Genomic DNA, 22,795 nt, shown 5'->3' with positions numbered 1-22,795 from the left:
GGATATACCCGGAACCACACAGCAAGTAATTGCCCGGAATGCCCGGAACCTTCGGCACAGAATACTTATTATTAGGCCGCGTTTCCATTTGCAAGAAAACTTCCGCAATTCATTTTGCAAGTCTACTTGCAGGTGGAAACGCGGCATTAGACTTGCAAGCTACTGTCAGACAGACTGTCGGACATTTCTTGCGGAAGTTTTCTTGCAGATGGAAACGCGGCCTTAGAGCGTATACGCACTATGCGGGTAGCCGCATTGCGGGTAGCCGTCCGGCTGACCGCAAGCACAATTATGTACGGAATATTCATTTCTATGCGCACTGTGCGGTCTGCGGTAGCCGCATCGCAGTGCGCATAGAAATGAATATTACGTACATAATTGTGCTTGCGGTCAGCCGGACGGCTACCCGCAATGCGGCTACCCGCATAGTGCGTATACGCTCTAACACCAATGCCCCTCTGAGAGGTGTCGTCCTACAACCAAAAAATCTCGATGTATTTCTGTACTGTGTACACCAAGTGTACACAGCGAGCTTACTAAGCGAGCTAAGACAAATAATAAATAATAAATCTGCGGGGCAAGCATAGCTGTATAAATAAGTATTGATGAAATAACGAGCGTAAACTGAGAACAGCATTTTGTTATATGCTGAGAATTTACTTTTCCCAACCCAAAAGGACTCGGTTTGACGCGACGGAGTCGTGTTTAAGCCGGGCTCCTATTTCCGTGCAGTTTTGAATCAAATAAACTTCATAGAAAACAAATTTATTCCACTCATATGGGTGGCCCCTGGCCAACCAAACCAAAAATTTCTGATCCCGACTTTTCAGCATATACATTGAAATATCATATATACATATATCATATATCAATAAGTTCATTTCAAGTAAGCTTTTCATCTCATTCATCATTAGGAATTTACACAGGGAATTTATATCCCACGAAATGAAAAATATACAGTGAATGATTATACCATAATGATTGATGATACCATTTCAGGATCTAATGAAACATGTTTTTCCTTAATTTTGATAAAAAAAATATAGGTAAGAGATTAGCATGCATGTAATCGAGATATTTCAGTTTACACAAAATGTTAAGACTATTGTTAAGTATGTAATGTGAGTATTATACAGGGTGTCCCAAAAAGTAGTGATGAACGGAAGCTGGGAGGTAGATGACCTAGTCACCTAGAGGGCTATCCGAATCATCCCCATGTATGTTATGCGATTTTTCGTTTTTTCGGAGTTATGACGTTTTTTTCAATTTTTCACCTATCGCCGAGTACGATTGTGTATAGTATAGTGTATATATATTGTGTATAGTACTTTGCGTCGTCATTCTTAAGACGATACACAAAAAAAAATCCACTGCTTGGCGGGCGGAGTCTAATAGCTCGCTATCGCGAACGCCGGTGTGCGCGAAGTCATTCTTGCAAACTCGCCGCGCTGCCGCTGGCCGACTCGGGACAAACATGTATGGAGTCGTCATACAGTTATAATATTGTTATACATTTATTCAATTGTTGATTTATTGGTTTTATTTTCTTGCTTATAAACAAATAATCTTCTTTCCAACAACTACTTAGACATTATTAATAATTATTATTATTTCGTAATGTTTACTTTATTACAAAATAATACAGGTTATAAATAATCTTTAAAATAACAAAAAATATTGTTACTCTGAAAAAATGAAATGGTACTCAATAACGCGGACTACTGAATTGATTTAGATAGAATTTGATGCTGACGTAGATATTACATCATGCCCAGAAATGAAAGGTACTATTTCTGAAAGAAGTTATAAACCCTAATTCTTCTCAGTCAAAGTCAAGAGTGGAAGATATCACTAATACAGTAAAACTGATGCGAAACTTTGGATGTTAATTTGTATATTTTTTTGTTAGTTGTTACTTAATCACGTCAAGACTACATTACCAATTTTGATAAAATATAGCTAATTGCCTGGATTTACACATAGGATACTTTTTATCCGAACTGAACACTTCTGTGGGATAAAACAGGATTCACGATATAACCTAATTCCACGCGGGCAAAGCCGCGGTCGGAATGATATTTTTTTAAATAAAAAAATTGTTTAAAAAAAACACAAAATATATTGACGCATGTATTTATTTTTTGCACTCTATTATAATTGTAATTATTCATTACAAATAATCAAAATAAAATAGCCAGAACAAAGTTAGGCCCTGGTAGGGTAGGTAGGCAGGTACAGCAATGTGAGACGAACACTGGCTTATTTATACCAATAATAATGTATTATAAACATTAAATTAAGTTTACTTTCTAACAACAAAAATACATAATATTAGCTAATGTGAAAGCGAATCAACCAATCATCCCACAAAAATGAAATGTGCACACAAATATTCATCCAAATCGGTTCATGTCATTAGGAGGAGTGACTGCAGCGCCATCTTCCGGGCCCAATTGTGTTTCCAGATCACCCAGGAACTCAATTTAATATACTTACACAAAATTTTTCGAAATGAAAACTCACATTACTATGTAAATATGAATATAAACCTGTTTTATTACTAAGCAATTTCCCGCACGGGTGTAGTAAGTATAAATGAAATAAATATCAACATCAAATTCTTTATACAACATACTTATCTACCACCTTCTAAGAAATGTAATTCTTGAAATTATTTCGTATTTTTTTTAAATATAATACTACTCCAATGAGCTCCTGTTCCATATTATGTCCGCCATACTTCCACTAAGTTCACCATGATTTTTTATTTCTTTGCACTTTGTTGCTTTTTGCTAAAAATGGAATCATGCGATAAAACCAGTAGAACGTTGATAACATACATTTTTGACTGAATAAAGGTACTTACGAAGGAGTGGGTTCACATTGTGAACAATCAGTGGGTTTATTTTCCTTCTGGATTCCGGATTTCTGAAAAGATTATCTATGCTATAAATGAAAAAATCTTACACATTCGTTATGTACTTAAAACAAGGGTACATATCAAACATCGTCTATAATACAATTATCATCAAATTTAAAATAAAACCAACTTACTTCATTAATTTGTTCCAATTGTAAGCATTCTTTTTCCTCCAACCTTTATGTTTCTTCTTCTTATTTTCTTTATTGTCCCCATTTGTCTCATTTTGTCTTATCGTGTTGTCACCCTTTTTTACGATTGCGCGAGCGACACAAGTTCCCCGTGTGACGGCCGTAGCGGGAATGACTCGTGCAGCGATCGGGGTAGGAAGGTACAGGGCGGCTCTCGCTATATTGGCTGGTCGCGCGCTAATTTCAAGTATTTCTTGTTTATTTCAAAACCATCGCATATTTCAAAATTCTAAATCGGTAGACGTATAGGTTGTATATTTTATAGTTAATATCCAAAAAGTCGTAACTTTACGTTTGTTATTTTGAAGATGCCAGAGATTATAAAAAAATAACAATGAGAACTTTGTATTTTTTTTCTATCGAGAAAATATCATGGAATCATGTTTCTAAAACGGTAGACGTATTGTGTTACTATTGAACTTTCTTGTCAAGAATTTTCATCACGACAACTTTAATAATATAAAAATTACGAAGGTTTAAAAAGGGCCGTAAATGTTAGAAAAATTAATTCATCACCTTAATGCGAACCGCCAAGGAGTGGAACTCCCTGCCAGCGTCTGTCTTTCCAGAGAAGTACAATATGGGTTCCTTCAAGAGGCGAATAAATAGGCATTTTCTAGGTAGACATGATTTACCACCATAGACCGCGTCACCGCTTTCCATCAGGTGGGACTGTGGTCAAATGTCTACCTATCCTAATGTAAAAAAAAAAACGATGATATTTTCACTCATGGTGACGTCAATTGTTGCGCTAGATGCTTGATTTTTTTTTGTGTGCTAAGCTTCAGAGATTTTCACACAGAGATTTTCACTCAGATATTTTCACACAGAGATTTTCACACAGCGATTTTCACACAGCGATTTTCACACAGCGATTTTCACACAGAGATTTTCACACAGAGATTTTCACACAAATATTTTCACACAGAGATTTTCACACAGAGATTTTCACACAGATTTTCACAGAGATTGCATTTAATTCTTTTTTTTTATTCTATTCGAAGATCTAACGATAGTAAATGTTACCATACTGAATTGGCCTATCTTTCAGCTTAGCAAACAAAAAAAAATCAAACATCTAGCGCAATAATAATTGACGTCACCATGAGTGAAAATATCATCGTACTCGGCGATAGGTGAAAAATTGAAAAAAAAACGTCATAACTCCGAAAATACGAAAAATCGCAACATAACATACATGGGGGTGATTCGGATAGCCCTCTACCTCCCAGCTTCCGTTCATCACTACTTTTTGGGACATCCTGTATATCTGTTCATATCTTTTCATATAATATCTAAAATTAATCCAAAATATGTCAAATAGACATGCTTCCGTAAATGAATAAAAAAAATTAATGTCATTTTCAAATTTGACATTCACAAAAATTGTCATTTTATCTTTGCGATTTGTCTTGTTCGCATATTCATAATAATTACATATTTTTCTCCCAAGTTTGTTAAAGTATTGTTTAATTGTGAGTGCGCATTAATATAAACGAAATGGCAGCAACTACAAATGAATCTACGGAAGAACGACGTCGTCGGGTAATTTTTTACTTACTTTCTTATGTATAGTGAATCACTATTATATTTTTGTTTTAAAGAAGTATAGTCACAATCACTGCAATAAGTCTTGTCTTGTTATTAAACCGGTTAAGGCTCTGAGAGTATTAATTTCTTAAATGTTGTGAAATCTAGATGATTCTTTATAAATACGAAAAAAACAAACAATATTTCGTCAAAGGATCGTTTCGTTTATTAAAAAAACAACGTAATTTCATTTTGATAAAATTGCGTCATAATATATCAACAATATGTGTTCACAATATGAACACATATTGTTTTTATATCATACTGTATGAACTAAGTTATAATATATTTACTTAAATATTTTCTTTATTAAAACCCTAATACTAAAAAAATACGCTATTTTTTATTTATATATTATTTATTTGGTAGACAAATGCTGACAGATAAGAATATGAGTCAACATTTGATAAGATCATTGGCTATTCTACAATTGTAACATAACAGGTGATGCTGGGTCCACTGCCAGCTGGTTTCCTCAGAGCGGATGCACCGGCAGACACTGTGGATGCAGATTACCAAGCTGCGTTGGCCCTCCAGCAGCAGATGTGTGGAGCTACGGTATGTGGATTTTATCTTATTATTAACCATGCGTGACTACGCCCGGGTAGTTATTTTAATTTTGTTTTTCATCATTTTATCGGTTATCATTCTAATCCCAATTGGCCGCCTCCTTGGTACAGTGGTTGACGCGTGAGCGTAGAACCGAGGGGTCCTGGGTTCGATTCCCGGTGGAGATGAAGAAAAAAAAATGTCTTGGTCTGGTAGGACAACAATAAATTTCACAGTCATTGAGCATATGTATGTATCAAGCAGGTATAGCTATAGAAGCTAGTTCAACATAAAATGTTGATCTGTTACTTGCTAAACCCATTTCTATTATGTATAAAAATATATAAGTGGAAAGGCTATAATATGTCTCTACTGTATTAGATAGCTTCAAACATCCATATTAATTCATCCTGTTATTTAAATTAGTAGATGATAATTTAATACTTTGTCAGAAAAAAGTAATTATAATATAATTCAACAAATTATATTATGCACTATTTCTAATTACGCGAAAGATATACATTGCTCTAGGTCAGTATAGAGCTGATGACCTACATGCGTGTGTGCGTGCACCTCCCAATAGACCATTGACCTTGATAATATGTAATTAGTTGCATGCATTATGTTTTTATATTTGTTTTAGTATCAGGTATTTGTTAAAGTATTTGTTTAAAACATATTTATAAATTACTAGCTCTCCCGCGGCTTCGCCCGCATAGGAAAACCTGTATATATTTAGGTATATATTTATAGATTTATAATTGAGTTCCCGTGGGCTTTCCGGAATAAAAACTATCATAATATGTCCTTTCTCTGGACTCAAGCTATCAAATGTCGTCAAAATCAGTGTTTGCGCCGCGATGTGAAGATGAGACAGACAGACAGAGTAACTTTCGAATTTAATATATTAATTACTAGCTTTCCGCCTGCGGCTTCGCCCGCGTTTTCAAAGAAAAACCCGCATATTTCCCGTTCCCGTGGGATTTCCGGGATAAAACCTAGCCTATGTTACTCGTGGATAATGTAGCTTTCGAATGGTGAAAGAATTTTTAAAATCGGTCCAGTAGTTTATGAGCCTATTCATTACAATCAAACAAACAAACAAACAAAGTTTTCCTCTTTATAATATTAGTGTAGACATACGTTGTTTTGTAGTTTAATAAATAATAATGTAGCGCAAAATGCATACTAAGAACAACATGAATACGAAAGTATGTCGCTGTCACGGCTAAACCACAACATCGGTTTTAATAAAGTATACCTACTGTATTTAAAAAGTTTAAGCGTGTCGTCTAATATAGGACAGTATTTTTTTTTTTTGTTAAAAAAATCCGTTGTTTTCAGAAGCGTAGCGTGCCTTGGCGGAGCCCCGTATAAAAATTTGTTTGGGGGCCTTAGGAAGGGTAAATATTTCTCACAAAAGAAAAAAAAATGTTTGCATGAAATTAAAAGAAATATTTATTCATCATAATTATCTATCTGACACTTAGTCCCCAATTTTTACAAACAATTCAAATTAAATATAGACACAGGAGGCCAGAAAATTGCTTTTTTTGGCTTTTGTCATTTCTGAAAAAAAAAATAGGAAGGTTTTAGTAATTTTTGCTTACGCACGTTGGGGGCTCCCTTGGCGCGGGGGCCCCGTATAATTGATTCGGCAGATACGGCGGTAGGTTGGTTGCGGTTTGATAAAACACCCTTGGTTGTTTTATCAAACCGCAGGCACAGTTAGTACTTTAAAAGTAGAAAAAAAAAACTTCGTCCTTTAGCAATGTTGGTTTAGAACGACACAAATACCTAAATATATGACGTATGTAGGTACATGCCAAGAAAATTGTTTTCATTTTGGGCAGTACATTACAGTATAAGGCATAAGCTATTTCCTACGAACGAGGTTTTTATATGGCTTTGAAAGTAATTAACAGCTTCGTGGTATAATGCTAGCAGTGCCAGTGTGTATTTAATGTAGAATTGAAGTATTTGTTGTGGAACTAATTGTTTTTAAGTGAATATGTCGACCTAGAAACGTCGTAAATTATCTCGATGTATTTTAATTTTTGTTTGTTTGTTTATATCTACTTATAGGTTTGTGAAGGAACAATACACTCAATTAAACGTGTGCAAAGTTTTATCGACCTAATATAAAAATGTTTTTTAATTAAAATTGTTCTTCTAGTATATAGTTCTTCTAATAGTTTGTTCATCATAACATAATACGCTTTTAACTCTAGGGCCCCTTTGAAGGTCTTAAATTCCCCTGTCTTGTAAGGATTCCCTCGAATATAATATGTGAGTTTCTTCAATCAATAAAACCGTTTCTATAACCTCAATAACTTCTTAATATCTGGATATACTTGATGTAAGCTTTCAATAAAATAGTTTTATATTTCTATTTCCTAAACTAAGTTTAATTGCAGTCGTATCTTTCGTCTCTATCTCGCATACGCAAAATATAGAGACGTACATTGTTCTCTTTTACACAGTTTTTTTCTCGTGTCGTCAGCACTCGTACTTATGTCTAAGTAACTAGAGAGTTACTAGGATATATGTATAGTCTATGTACTTATGTATTACGTATTAGATTATTGGTTTTAATGAAGTCTTCGTTCGCAGATGCCGCCGGCCGGCCCGCCCCTCACAGCTCGGCTGAGCGTCACCATCGCGCAAGCGAAACTTGTTAAGAATTATGGTGAGTTTTCATATATAAAACAAGAATATGAAAGAGTAAACTGTTTTAAACAGACATTATAGAATTTTACATAACTATAACCGAGAAATAAACTCATTTAAATAATATTTGCAGAAGTTGCATTCAATAAATAAATAAATAGAGTCAAGTCGGAGTCATCGGCTTCAAATAAAATGTTTAATGCATTTTTATTTTACAATTTTATGACCAATCTTATCTGATATATCTCCTTAAATTCACAAATAAATGGGTTTGAATTTTAAATACTTTTAAAATAAAAGCTTGTTTTGTATAAGACAAAAAAGAACAGAACTATAATTTCGCTCAAAATTTCGTCATCTTTAAACCATGAATCCAAGATGCTTTAAACTTTAAAGCCATTCTTAACACATGTTATTTTATTTTTAACTATTGCATAGCTTCTATCGCGTGCCTTGAGCGCGTGGACCGAATCGAGAAAGTCCGTAACGAAAAAACCTCACGCTCCCCACTCCGACGGGCTCGGAGGTGTGGCTGGAAGGCATGCTATGCAATAGCTTTACCGCGGCAGTCCCCGAGTGCCACACGTCTTTTTTATCTTCTTTAACACATTAAACAAGACTTTTATATCTGTTTGTCCGTCCATCCCGCTAGGCCTCACCCGCATGGACCCGTACGTGCGTCTGCGCGTCGGCCACTGTATATACGAAACGCAAACGGACCCCAGCGGCGGGAAAACACCGAAATGGAACAAAATGATACATTGGTGAGTTTTGTTCATATGTTATTTATTTATTTATAATTCTTTATTCATATGTATAAAAAAAGCTTATTGTACTTAATTTGCAAAATTAACTGAGAGTTGAAATGACTTCACAGAAAGTCTCGAATTTCGAATACTGATTTTTGTGTGTGTTTGTGTGATGGTTTTATTTTTTTAAACTTTTGCCTTTCGTGTGGTCCTTTTGGCCTAGTTCTGACAATTTGAGTGTGGATTTCTTTTTCTTTTTCTTTTTTGTGTAAAAAAAATTATTATAAGCAATTTTTATCATAACTGTCGAAGGAAAAACGTTTGAAATACGACACGCTGGGTCGCTCGAATTTTACATATAAAGTTTAGATTTGAAAGATAAGTTTTATTACACAATAATATAGAGCCTATCGGAAATTTGTTACACTTGCATTTAGAACTACAACTTTTTATTATTTGATCTAACGATTGCGTGTGCGATATACATTTTACACTATTTACTGCCATTTGTAAATGCGAAGTATAAAAATAGAGTAAGAATTATTATAATTAACTGTAACAATAACTTTCCACGATTAAATAGGCAGTGTTTTATATTTTTAACTTTATGTTAATAACATACCATTATGTTTATAAATACTTGCAATAAACTTATAAATTTAATCATTATTATGATTGATTTAATTAATATTAATAGTGATATAAATAAACTATTTATAATAAAGTGTGAACAGTTTTATTTAAATATGTATTACATGGTTTGGAAACAGGAAAACTTGTTTTTAAAACACGTTTCACGCCAGCACTTTTAATTCAGGAAGTTATAAATAAAAAAACATGATATTTTCATTTTCTGTTTGTCAACATAATTTTATACGCAAAACTGTACTGTTTTAATTAAAATATTTTTCGATTTCACGACAAAATTACGAAAACATTCTTCGCGACATTCTTAAAAATGCAATATATTTTTATGATGAAATGTTGCATGTGCGCGATAATATTCATGGTTGTTATAAATGTTGCCAGAATATTCGACAAGTTTTTGTAAATCGTTTTATTTCCTTGTTATTGAGATTGCATTTATTAATATTGAGTTTCACAATTTTGATCCTTTTTACATCAAAATAATTTTATTCTACTTCTAAATATATACCTTACAATAAATTCTAATCCCGAACCATGAACGAATTTTTTCTGCCTTTTTTTAATTTTCTCATTTATAGAGCATTTGAATGCTTTAAAACTAAACACTAAAAATATGATGCATTTTTTCTTTCTCGTTAAATAAGCTTCTATGTCACGATTAAAACTCATTTAGAATAGCAATGCAGGTATGACCTACATTCAGGTCACATAAATAATTTTATTGGTTCTGATCGTTGCATATAGGTTTTTATAGCAAATTTTTGGTGCAACAAATTGCAATTCAACGAGAGAACAAAGAAAAATTGTAGTGTTACAATTTTTGTCATAAATATTCATCTCTCCTAGATTTGATTTTTTCGTTTGTTTGTTTATGTTATGATTAAACTCGACAACATCTCAACCTATTTAAAAAAAATTATTTTACCATAAGGAAGATACATCTTTGCTTAGCAGCAAAACCTATAGGTATTTATTTATCCTGGGACAAACTGGACGAAGCCGGACGAAGGCACTATTTTTTAGAATTATTGCAACATGATGTTTGTTTGAAATATTATACAAATTGCATTATATTTTTATCAATGTATACGAAAGTTTAAAGTTGAACAACCGATACACTTTAGATCTTATCATCTTATAATATACGACCGCGACGGTTGATATTGATAGCATCTTAAATTTAATTTTCACCTTTAGATGACCGATCAACTGCATATGTACCCTTCAATTCAAGTTAGGTTAAAGTACTAAACCAATGACCTATAATATTGTTCCTATCTTTTCCCTAAATAACAAAAAAGTTGAATAAAGACATCGTCAAATGCTGGATAGTTTTTTAATAAAATAATAGTCGGATGAAAAGCACGACCTGATATTTTTTTAGTCTCAGAATATGTATTTCGTTTTATTTTCTAAAAACAATGAAATTTTTAATTTCCATAAATATATGCGTGAGTCACCGTGCTTCCCATAACATCAGTGTTGTTAATTGTTATAGAAATATTGGCTTATTTTTTTTGCAGCAATAAACTCATTCATTCTAAATTAAAACCTTTTAAAATGATGTCTCTAGAACTATCAACTCGTATAAGTTTGTGCAAAATACGAATATTAGGCCCTAAAGTATTTATTCTACTAACGCATAATTTTGACTACTATAATTTGGTCACGTGACTGACCGAATAAGCGTAAGACGGATTTTTTTTAGCCCTTATATTCTATGCGTAAGACGGATACCATTCCAAAATATCAAACATGCTGATCGTTAATAATCAAGTTTTCACTTCTGCCGGCACTCCCGGAGTGCAACCCGTCTTTTTTACATAAAATCAATTGAAATACCTTTAAAAACAACTTATATAAAACCCTCAAACACGCACATGCTCACGTAATTCAAGAATTAGAAGTGAAATAGGATTGACAATGGACATAATATTTCCTTAGTAATACCATAGACTAATACACTCAAGAAGACTTACAATCGCCATAGTAAAAAACGTAACTCGTTTCTCAGTTCCCAATTTTGTCGATAGATGTCACTCATAGTAGCATTTGGCATTTTTATAAGCTTTTTTATACGTTTAAGAACTAGATGTCGCCTTAGAGCATTAAGTCGGTTTAATGAAGCTAAGAGATGTCGCTACAAAAAAAATCAATGTGCCAAATAGTATCTTGACGTAAAATATTATTATATTTTACGTCAAGACGCAACGCAAAAAACGTAAACTATAACGTAAAATATAATACGTAAAATATAATACGCAAAAAAATATTTTTATTTAAATGTTATTTTTTGCTCTGAATCGCGCAAGCGAAATGTTTTCGTTACAGAGCATATATATAACTTTCCGCCATTAATAATCGGGGCCTTTACGGCCGGCCGGTCGAGTAGACTAGTCTCTCCCTTTTTCGATTGCGGAAATCCACCTCCCTACCTCCACATCATTTTGTTTTAGTTTTAAAGATTTAATAAGCGTAAAATAATACTTTCTTCATTTTTGTATTTTGAGTAAACGTAACACTAATAACGGTTAGTTTGACCAGAGGCGACTCGTGACAAAATTGTATGGGTGTTTAATTAAGTATTGAACTAAAGTCTAAAACAAAGAAAATACAGTAGCGTAGTAAATTCATTACAAAAAAAAAGCACCACAATAAGGGTGCTATTACAGATTTTTAACAAAAAACGCTATTTTACGGTACAATTTTAACTCAAAGCATGAGAACAAAATAATATCTTAAATCTTCATCACTACATAGTATAAAACAAAGTCGCTTTCCCTGTCCCTATGTCCCTATGTCCCTATGTCCCTTTGTACGCTTAAATCTTTGAAACTACGCAACGGATTTTGATGCGGTTTTTTTTAATAGATAGAGTGATTCAAGAGGAAGGTTTATATGTATAATAAGATCCATTAAGTAGTGGAGAAGTACTGTTATTTTTGAGGTTTCTAATGTGATGTCGTAAAAAATTACATTTATTCCGCTTACATTGCAAACGCAGGCTGAACCCTACGAGTTTTATCAAAATAATGTACTAAGTATTATACACATTGAAAAGGTCTACAGAAAAGTCCGCGATGGTATATGTCTATCTCTTATGGATAACCCACAATAACTTTTTTTTGTCATTTACTTTTTACGACAAATAATGGCTAATTTTCGAAGCGATTTTAACCAATACAGCATTAATCCTTAACCAATTAAATACCATGGATACATTGTTCATTTAATATAGATCTATATGGCCCTTTACACCGTATGATTTAAGTGAATATTTTCGAAGATATTACAGATTTAAAAATTGCAGGACGTAGCGTTTGCGGCCGCTCGGCTATGTATTTTATAATTTATACCCGTGCGATGCCGGAGGCCGGAGCGGGCCGCTATATTTTTATACCTATACAACGTTCACAATTTTTCTGTATAGTAGGTATTTAGTATCAGCATTGCACCCGTGCGAAGCCGGGGCGGGTCGCTAGTCTTATAATATAAAAATGAATCCCAAAATGTGTTGGTAAGCGCATAACTTGAGAACGGCTGAACCGATTTCGTTAATTCTTTTTTTATTATATTCCTTGAAGTACGAGGATGGTTCTTACGTAGAGAAAACGTAAATATGTACCACGGGCGAAGCCGGGGCGGACTGCTAGTCTTATATATAAAAATGAATCGCAAAATGTGTTGGTAAGCGCATAACTCGAGAACGGCTGAACCGATTTCGATAATTCTTTTTTTATTATATTCCTTGAAGTACGAGGATGGTTTTTATGTAGAGAAAACGTAAATATGTACCACGGGCGAAGCCGGGGCGGACCGCTAGTTCAAGATAATAATATATTCAGTTCTACGATCATCTTATAAAAATTGTACGACGTCATACAAAATTGTCGCTGAAATACGATTTTCCCAGCACAATGATCGCATAAAATGCAAAAAAATGGGGTCTAAAACGGTACAATTTTAAGAAAATTAAAAGCCTAATCTATCTTCCTATAAATGATTGAGGGATATATAGTCCTTTATAGATTCTGATAATTTTTTTGTATCTAAATCAAAATTTTATTTCAATTGAGTATTTGAATTAAAAATTTGTTTGTGATAAATGGAAAGATTATATATTAGTTTTATAACAAAACTGTTTTTATTTTTATTTTTTTGCAATAATTCAAAAGTTATTTCAAAATAAAAATTAGTCTTTGAATCCAGAACCGAAGACACGCCGGCAACTCCCGAAGCGTCACCCAAGCGCGTGTGACGTCATAATGTTAATTTTCACTCATTGCAGTTGATAGAACAATAAATATAGTTTGAAATACTTAACAGGACAATAAGGTAAATTTATGAAATTATTGTATTGTTACCGGGTTTTTATAAGTATACAAAATTTAAATTAAATCCGTCGGTTTATAGTGGGTCTAAATCGAATCGAAAGGAGAATTGGTTACATACAATTACAAACATATGTTTTAAGCTGATCCTGGCGATCTGTATCAGGATAAATTTATGATATTATTGTATTGTCATCGGACCTTGATAAGTGTTCAAAATTTGAACAAAATCCGTCGGTTTTAAGTGGGTCAAAATCGAGTCGAAACTTCGAAAGGATTCTGTTACATACAAACATACAGGTGAAGCTAATAAAAGCGTGTTAATACAGTGTTTTGATCTATTTAATTTTGTTGTCATTATTAAATATATTAATTGTTAATTATATTACTTAAATCTTATATATAAAAATGAATCGCAAAATGTGTTGGTAAGCGCATAACTCGAGAACGGCAGAACCGATTCCGGTAATTCTTTTTTTATTATATTCCTTGAAGTACGAGGATGGTTTTTATGTAGAGAAAACGTAAATATGTACCACGGGCGAAGCCGGGGCGGACCGCTAGTTTATATTAAAAATGGCGAACCTCAAAAGTTATCGTTTTGTACCATTATGTACGAATACTACAAAGGCAACTCCTGACAAAAATCGGTGATCATAAATATATCAACATCTATTCTTGATGATTCTTATTTTTTTCGTAACTAACTAACTAATTCGGAACCAACTAACAAATCGTATTTTAGCAATAAACTTTCAATATTATTGTCTAGTCACGTGTAATAGCCGTAAACGCTATGTACTGCAGTTAATACATAGCTATAACATTATGACGTCACAACTGTGGTGACCAGTCATGGCGCGTTTGTAGTCACGTGATTCTAATTTAAATTTCATCAATTTTTAATTGCTTATAATTAACGGAAAAAAAAATTTTTTGAAGTTATTTGTATTAAATATCAATATTATTAATAATAAAGTTTCAAAATACATAAAAAAAAATCAATATTTTTTTTTTATTCAAATACTCAATTATTACCTAAATTAAAAATACTTGTCGATTTCTTCATACATTTTGCTCTCGCGAGTCGCGGGTCGTCAGACCGCGCTCAGAAGCGCTCTTGGAAGGACGGGTGTATCGCTCCTCGTCCCAAAAACAAAACGAATTAAAAAAAGATTATTGTGCGTGCACTGTCGTTTTCGTGATTTGAAATATTTGATACTTTATAAGAGTAAACTGTATAAGTTTCATATTCCAATTATTTGTAACTAGCGGTCCGCCCCGGCTTCGCCCGTGGTACATGTTTACGTTTTCTCTACATAAGAACCATCCTCGTACTTCAAGGAATATAATAAAAAAAGAATTATCGAAATCGGTTCAGCTAAAAATGCCGTTTTGCACTGTCAAGCCTTGCAGAAGCAATTCAAACTTGTCGAATATTAAAAAAGATGGAATAACCTTTCATTTGTGTATATTTTTTTAACGTACATTTCTAATTAATTGCAATTTCTAATAATCGTCGATGTATCGTTTAGCGATATGATCAAGACAAATAATCGAGTCGTTTACTCGATCATTGATGCGGCCCCACGAGACTATCATGGAAAGAAAATATACAAATTTAATCTTTATGAACTAAGAGATAAAGTTGAATTTAAAACCCGATAATGAACCGCATTCCTTACGAGTCTATCTTTTAGCCCCTTGACCACCGAGCGGCCCGATCGGACCACGGCCCACGGGCCACGACACAATAGATTTTCTATTGTGTCTGTGATTCCGGGGGCTGAGGCATTAAAGAAATACAAATTTAATCTTTATGATCTAAGTTATATAGTTGAATTTAGAACGCGATATTGAACCGCACTCCCCACGAGACAACTTGGAATGAAATACAAATTTAATCTTTATGAACTTAGGGATAGAGTTGAATTTAAAAACTCGTCGCTTAAAAGGTCATAAATTTTTACGACTTTCGTGACACAAATTATTTTTGTGAATGTGTGATTGTGTTTCAATAGTGTGAGTTACCTTCCCCGCACTTCCCTTTTTTGTCAAAGAATTACTCGAACAATTAGAGCATAAATTTCTACGTAAGATGTATAGGTGCCCGTAGCTGTATTGATGAGTCTCGTACTTAAAAACCGATAGATGCTGGTTCAAATCATTGCCGTACATCTTTTTTTTTTCCTTTCCCGTATTTTATGGTCATATAAATAATACTGTTTACAAGGGAATAATTAAGAAGAAAAAAGATATAGACATTTTTTTTAACAGAAAATAAAGAATTTAAATAATATATATTACTAGCGGTCCGCCTCGGCTTCGCCCGTGGTACATAATATTTACGTTTTCTCTACATAAGAACCATCCTCGTACTTCAAGGAATATAATAAAAAAAGAATTATCGAAATCGGTTCAGCCGTTCTCGAGTTATGCGCTTACCAACACATTTTGCGATTCATTTTTATATATAAGACTAGCAGTCCGCCCCGGCTTCGCCCGTGGTACATATTCACGTTTTCTCTACATAAGAACCATCCTCGAACTTCAAGGAATATTATAAAAAAAGAATTAACGAAATCGGTTAATCCGTTCTCAAGTTATGCGCTTACCAACACATTTTGGGATTCATTTTTATATTATAAAGATATACACTACTCTGATCACTATGTCGAATGTTTGTAGTGGGTGTCGAAATCTTATTAAAGGTACTCTCTTCCTTAAGATGCTCCACAATCCTATATAAGTTACTCTATGATGCTCCACCACCGCGTTGCTATGAACTGTATTTATCAAAGAAATACTCGAACAATTGTAAGACGTATAAGTGCCGGTAGCTGTGTTGACTAAGTCTCGTACTTTAAAATCGATAGATGCTGGTTCAAATCATCGCTGTTCATCCACATTTTTTTTTCTTTTCCCGTATTTTAAGGGTCATATAAATAATACTGTTTACAAGAGAATACTTAAGAAGAAAAAAGAAAAGACATTTTTTTTAACAGAAAATAAAGAATATATATATAATATACACTACTCTGATCACTATGTTGAATGTTTGTAGTGGGTGTCGAAATCTTATTAAAGGTACTCACTTCCTTAAGATGCTCCACCACCGCGTTGCTATGAACTGTATTTATCAAAGAAATACTCGAACAATTAGAGCATAAATTTCAATGTAAGACGTATAAGTGCCTGTAGCTGTGTTGACTGAGTCTCGTACTTTAAAATCGATAGATGCTGGTTCAAATCATCGCTGTACATCCACATTTTTTTTTCTTTTCCCGTATTTTATGGTCATATAAATAATACTGTTTACAAGGGAATACTTAAGAAGAAAAAAGATATAGACATTTTTTTAACAGAAAATAAAGAATATATATAATATAATTATATTATATACACTACTCTGATCACTATGTCGAATGTTTGTAGTGGGTGTCGAAATCGTAATAGAGGTACTCACTTCCTTAGATGCTCCCTAAAAACTAAAATAATAATTCAAAAACACCGGAGTTTTTAAAACAACGCCCTCTAGATGTAATAATTGAAAATCGATAGTTTGCTGTTTCCTTAGTTCTAAAATTGGTCACTAGGTGGCGCTTTTAAAACTGCAAATTAAATAATAAGCTCAAATGAGAGCGCCATCTAGCAATAAGCTGAAATTACGGGGTACGATCTCTAGTATGACATTCATCAGTCCTCTTTAGATTCTATTAGTCCATGGTAATACAGGCGTTAATATCGTAAGGAACATTTGTGGCTTCTTTATTTTTAATTGTTTCTAGAAGGTTGCTATTTACTGTCTTGTTGTATCTTTGAATTTTTCATTTCATTAATTGTATTCATTTCCTGGCTGTAAATAGGATTAACGGGAATTTGATTTAAATGTCATGAAGTTCTCTTTATTTTCCACTTGGAGAGACTATTTAGGTTACTAAGTAGGGAGTGTATTCATCATCCTATCCTGTAATTTTGACATATAAACACAACTCTTCCTCCCCCTCCATTTATTACATACTTTCTTGTACCTCCATCACTGCATAATCGATATTTAAAAAAAAAAACATACAAACGAACATCGAAGGTCTCTTTTTTGGAAATTTGTTTATTTTTTATCAGATTTTATACCCCTAATTCAACATAATAATTGGTCTTACAGCCTCTTACCCCCAGGCGTAAACTCTATCTACCTAGAGATTTACGACGAATGCTCGTTCACGATGGACGAGCTGATCGCCTGGACCCACATTACCATACCAGCTGCTGTTCTCAATGTGAGTATTTTGTACTGCTAGTGTATAAATTTTAAAAAAATATTACTAAATAAGGTTCAGGTATAAGACAGACGGACTTATTGAGGCGGAACAATAGTCTTGTCTGCGTTTTCTTATTTTAATTCTGCTGATTTTTCTAGTTTCAACTCAAATCTTAACTACATTATTTAAATTTAAATTGCACTACTGGTTAATTACATCCTTAAGAAGAATTGGTCGTCTCTGGTAGTAGTCAAGGTTTTTCTAATGGAGACATTCATTTTAACTCATTGATATCCCAGAATTTGATTCACTGATCAGTTCGTAAATGTTGGATTTAACTCTAGTTAATTCATTTATTTCATTTATTCATTTATTTTAAATTGAAATTTGGACATAATTACGAAATACAAATAGTATAATTACATTCATTAATTATACTATTTGTATTTCGTAATTATGTCCAAATTTCAATTTAAAATAAAAACCAATAATAAGATATACTATTTCTTTCTTTATATTATATTACTTCGCTGTTGCATAGTCTCACCAATAATTGTGTAGTGATAAGATTATTTGAATTAAAGTGTCTGATTTTCAGGGTGAAACTCACGAGGACTGGTATCCCTTGAACGGGAAACAGGGCGACGGTGTTGAGGGGATGATCAATCTCGTTCTTAGCTATTCGGTAAGTTATATTTAAAGTATATCTATATTCATAGTTAAATAAATACGTTAAATATTTAATGCATAAGCAATATGTTACTGGTCATAATTAATTTATCGATGTATTACCATGTCGCATCAATTGTACTATGTTAATCTAACCATGTTTTTCTTCCTTGTTATGCGAATTTAATATTTTTTAGTTTGTTGGAATACTCCCAAAAATTTCTAGCAAGCAGCTAAGAGCTTATAAAATTATTGAAGTGAAAACTTCTTTAGCGGCGTTGAGCACTTTTTCTGTAATGGGTATAAAATCTTAAACTCGCGTCAGGACACGTGACCTGATCGAAAAAGCGTAAGACGGATACCATTCCAAAATATCAAACATGCTCAACGTTAATAATCAAGTTTTCACTTCTGCCGGCACTCCCGGAGTGCAACCCATCTTTTTTTTTTGTTTGTTGGAATACTCCCAAAAATCTGTAACTATGAAGTTATAAAATTATTCTGTATAGGTGGGCCCAGCAACAGTAGCAACGTTCCCACCGGTGCTGGTGGTGCCCAGCACGGGCGTGGGCTACGCGACGATGCCGGTGTACCCCGCGCCCTACCCGCACCCGCAGCAACAGCAACAACAACAACAGCAACAGCAACAACAGATCACTGAGGAGCAACTGGCGCAGGTGAATAGGAAAAAAAAATGTATGCGTGTACACGTAAGAAGTGAAACTTCCTTATGACCTTAAAATGTCACGAGTATGGCGTAACGCAAAAATGTAAGGCGTACGGCGTAACGCAAAAATGTTCCACTAAATTTTTGTCCAACCCCGATAAAGAAGTTTCACTTCAACAAAATATCGACAGCAACAGCAGCATCAGATCACTGAGAAGCAGCTAGCGCAGGTGTATGAACAAAAAAGACGTGTGGCACTCGGGGACTGCCGCGGTAAAGCTATTGCATGCTATGCCTTCAAGCCACACCCCCGTGCCCGTCGGAGTGGGGAGCGTGAGGTTTTTCGTTACGGAATTTCTGGATTCGGTCCCCGCGCTCAAGGCCCGCGATAGCTATGCAATAGCTTAAAAATGATAATTTTTTACATGAATCAAGCTTATGATGGAGTTTTAAATCTGTACCATTTCAAATAACCATACATTATATTATCTGTACAATTTCAGTACATAATACATTTTCCAAGCATTTTTCTTATCTGCTCTGTAAAATCTGACTATTTAAGAATATGTTTATTTTTTAATATTTAACAAATTATTTATTTCAGATCCAAGAGATGTTCCCAAGCATCGATAAGGATGTTATAAAATCCGTAGCTGAAGCGAACCGCGGGAACAAGGAGGCAACTATTAACTCGCTATTGCAAATGTCAGAATAGATAACTTATATGTCTTGTCTAACGTCTAGTTTATTGGAAAAATTATTATCATAGTTAGTTAAAACATATTATTTTAATCGTCGTCATCACATTGAAGTAGTACTATAAAGAACTACTCATAATCTAATAAAAGTTAGTCAGATTTTTCTGGTTCAGGTTTTTACCTGACATGTAACTCACATAAATAAAGTTTATCGTCTTTCTTCATTCATCATCATCACATTGACGTACTATAAACATAAAACAACGAAGCACCCAATCGTTCTAAAGTTGTTCAGAAATGTCCTAACAGCGTTGTATATACGTACATATAAAACGTTCATTCAAATTAACACCTTATTTCGTGGCAGTAATGTTCAAAGTCTATTGTATACGCTCATAAGGAAACTCTGCCTGATAGACGCATAGGCAGAGTTTTGTTTCGGACAATTTCGAGCGTGATTGTGAGTCTAGTTGTATATTGTACGTCAATGTATCACCATAATTATTGATATCACCATGATCAACCATCATTAAAAATAAATATAATTAGTCATAAAAATACCATCTTTATGTGTTTTTGCTCCCATTGAAGCGACACATGCCTAAAATTGCTATCTAAAAAATAATATGTATTGCTTATACGGTATATTAATCATGCAATTGAGATTATTATATAATTATAAGTGTTTGGCAATTTGAAGATTATTTTCTTAATTGAAAGTAAGTGACCTCTGCATCATCAAAATTTTGACGATTCGCAGGCGGTTTTGTTTTTCGTTAATAAATAATAATAATTAAATAATATACAAAAAATTATTCGACTTTAAATTTAAAACTAGGCGTTAGACACGCACTATGGTGCATTTTGAAGTACGTGGCGTTTATAAGCTAAGTGTATCGGCTGCCTTAAACTGTTTTAAAGCGGAGAGTCGAATTACTTTCTAGTATCATTAATAAAATATGAAAATTTTAAATAGTATTTTCTGTGGACTAAATTACCGTAGGTGCATTTCAACAAATAAATGTTGAAGTTAAAAGTATCTATGCAGAACAGAATAATATATGAAAAATTTAATCTCGTATATCCCAATATGACATAAATGTATTTATTTCTATAAAAAAAAATGATTGTGTTACTGTGATTGCTGTCTCTCCGCTTTGAGATGGTTCATTTTCACATAATATAGTTGTTAGAGCTGATTTTATTGTATAAATCTGCTAAAAAATCATTTAAATATAAGACCATTAAAGCATTTTTCCATATAATTCATAACTTTGCACAGATTTCATGTTTAGACATTCCAAAGTGTCAACTGCATTTGGTAAAATCTTCACTTCAAGTAATAGTATTTTTCTGCGTTATTTATTGATACATACGCGAATGTTGCACTAAACAAATACTTTATATGTAAATATTTTTATTTATAGCAATTTTAACTATTGCAAGTATAGTTTGGCTATAAACTCAGTCTACTTATTAAAGTGCTAATATCACCCTTAAACTTTTTACTTAAATAACTACCAAATTTAAAATGTAACTGAAATTATTTATAGGTACCTTATAATAATAAAGAATTATATTTTTATGACTATAGTTACTTTATTATATTCGGTATATTGTTTTATTTAATGAATTAAGATATTTAATTTGAAGATTAATCAATTCTTATTTAAAAATATTTTAGATGTTCATTTCAATAATGTCAATTGTTTATAATATTATTTAATTGTAATCTGATAGATTTCTCACAATTACCAAATTGTAATCTTGCACTATCTCTTCTAAAATCGCGAATTTTCAAACAACACCTTATCCTTTAAAAATATAACCATCTTTCTAGAGGTATTAGTTGTTGTTCGAAAATTCAGCCAAAAATCGCACGTATCTACACTAGAATAAGTGTGCTTTTCATCCAATAACGTGCGACATTGTGTAGCGAGGAATGTGTTTCTAAAATCCAATCACATCGCTTCGTTTAGTTTGAAGTTTGGAACGTTTAGCGTTTGAAGCGATACTATTGGTTATTTACAAACATATTGCTCGCACATTATTGGTGAAAAAGCAACCTAAAGCTTGTTTTACTATGTATAGTTTATCACGGCACATGACTACTGACTAGCTACAATGTGCCAAAATTGCCACGCTCGACGAAAAGCAATCGCTTTGTTTGTATAAGAAATGTTATCGTATTTATTTGTAATTATATGGATATACTTTAAATAAATAATTTATATTATAGTTACTTGTGTTTCATTTATTATAACACGACCCAAAACTAACAATCTACTTTGGTAATTCGAAAAGTAACAAACACATACGCATACGCAAACAATAATAATATTTTTAAAGTTAAAATAGATTGTGTGAACTGATTATCGGCCCCTATTATTATGTTTTTCATAGGATATGATGCGCATAGTACGATTTGTAGGCGGTAATTACTCCAAAATTATATAGGTATTTTTAATTGTAAGAAGTAAACGCTCGGTCGCGCACAAGAGACTGCGCTGTCGCATTAGAATACCAGTCGAGCAACCGAGCGTTTAAGGTTCATTTTCACGTGCAGCTGTCGCCTGTTTAAAACAGAAGGTATGGAATTTTTGTATGCAGTGATTTATATCTCACACAGTAACTGTCTAAAAGTGATGTTATATTCCATGATAGTTTTTAAACTAGCTTTACGCCCGCGGCTTCATTTGTGCCTATCACGTTAACGAACATCGCGTGCCACATATTTCATAGTTTTTATCGTTTGTGTAATGTGTAGCGTAGTAGACAGAGTAGCTTTAAGAAGGGTTTGTAATAAAATATGTATTTATAATTTTGCATTAAAGGAAAATTATAAAAAAGCAAG

The 22,795-nt window shown here is 33.2% G+C and overlaps 1 protein-coding gene and 1 long non-coding RNA gene across 2 annotated transcripts; one reads left to right on the top strand and one right to left on the bottom strand.

The window, feature by feature from the left end:
* Window positions 1-1,353: 1,353 nt before the first annotated feature.
* On the bottom strand, window positions 1,354-3,632 carry LOC149897299 (uncharacterized). The gene is made up of 3 exons (XR_016458211.1): window positions 3,055-3,632; window positions 2,867-2,928; window positions 1,354-2,792 (listed from the first exon to the last, which is right to left on the bottom strand). It is a non-coding gene; the product is annotated as an uncharacterized LOC149897299 (long non-coding RNA).
* Window positions 3,633-4,492: 860 nt separating this feature from the next.
* LOC149897298 (toll-interacting protein-like) lies at window positions 4,493-20,100 on the top strand. The gene is made up of 8 exons (XM_090116758.1): window positions 4,493-4,656; window positions 5,146-5,259; window positions 7,864-7,939; window positions 8,573-8,684; window positions 17,811-17,925; window positions 18,506-18,592; window positions 19,086-19,253; window positions 19,848-20,100. Exons 1-8 carry the CDS (start codon window positions 4,612-4,614, stop codon window positions 19,956-19,958), a joined length of 828 nt encoding a protein of 275 aa, XP_089972884.1. The 5' UTR covers window positions 4,493-4,611; the 3' UTR covers window positions 19,959-20,100.
* Window positions 20,101-22,795: the final 2,695 nt, after the last annotated feature.

Source organism: Colias eurytheme, chromosome 26 (assembly GCF_061535395.1).
Source record: "Colias eurytheme isolate Ceu_HAF_F1 chromosome 26, ilColEury1 Martin Lab GWU primary, whole genome shotgun sequence".
Lineage (NCBI taxonomy): Eukaryota > Metazoa > Arthropoda > Insecta > Lepidoptera > Pieridae > Colias > Colias eurytheme.
Note: the sequence above shows the minus strand (reverse complement) of the source record. Positions and strands in the feature narration are given on the sequence as shown.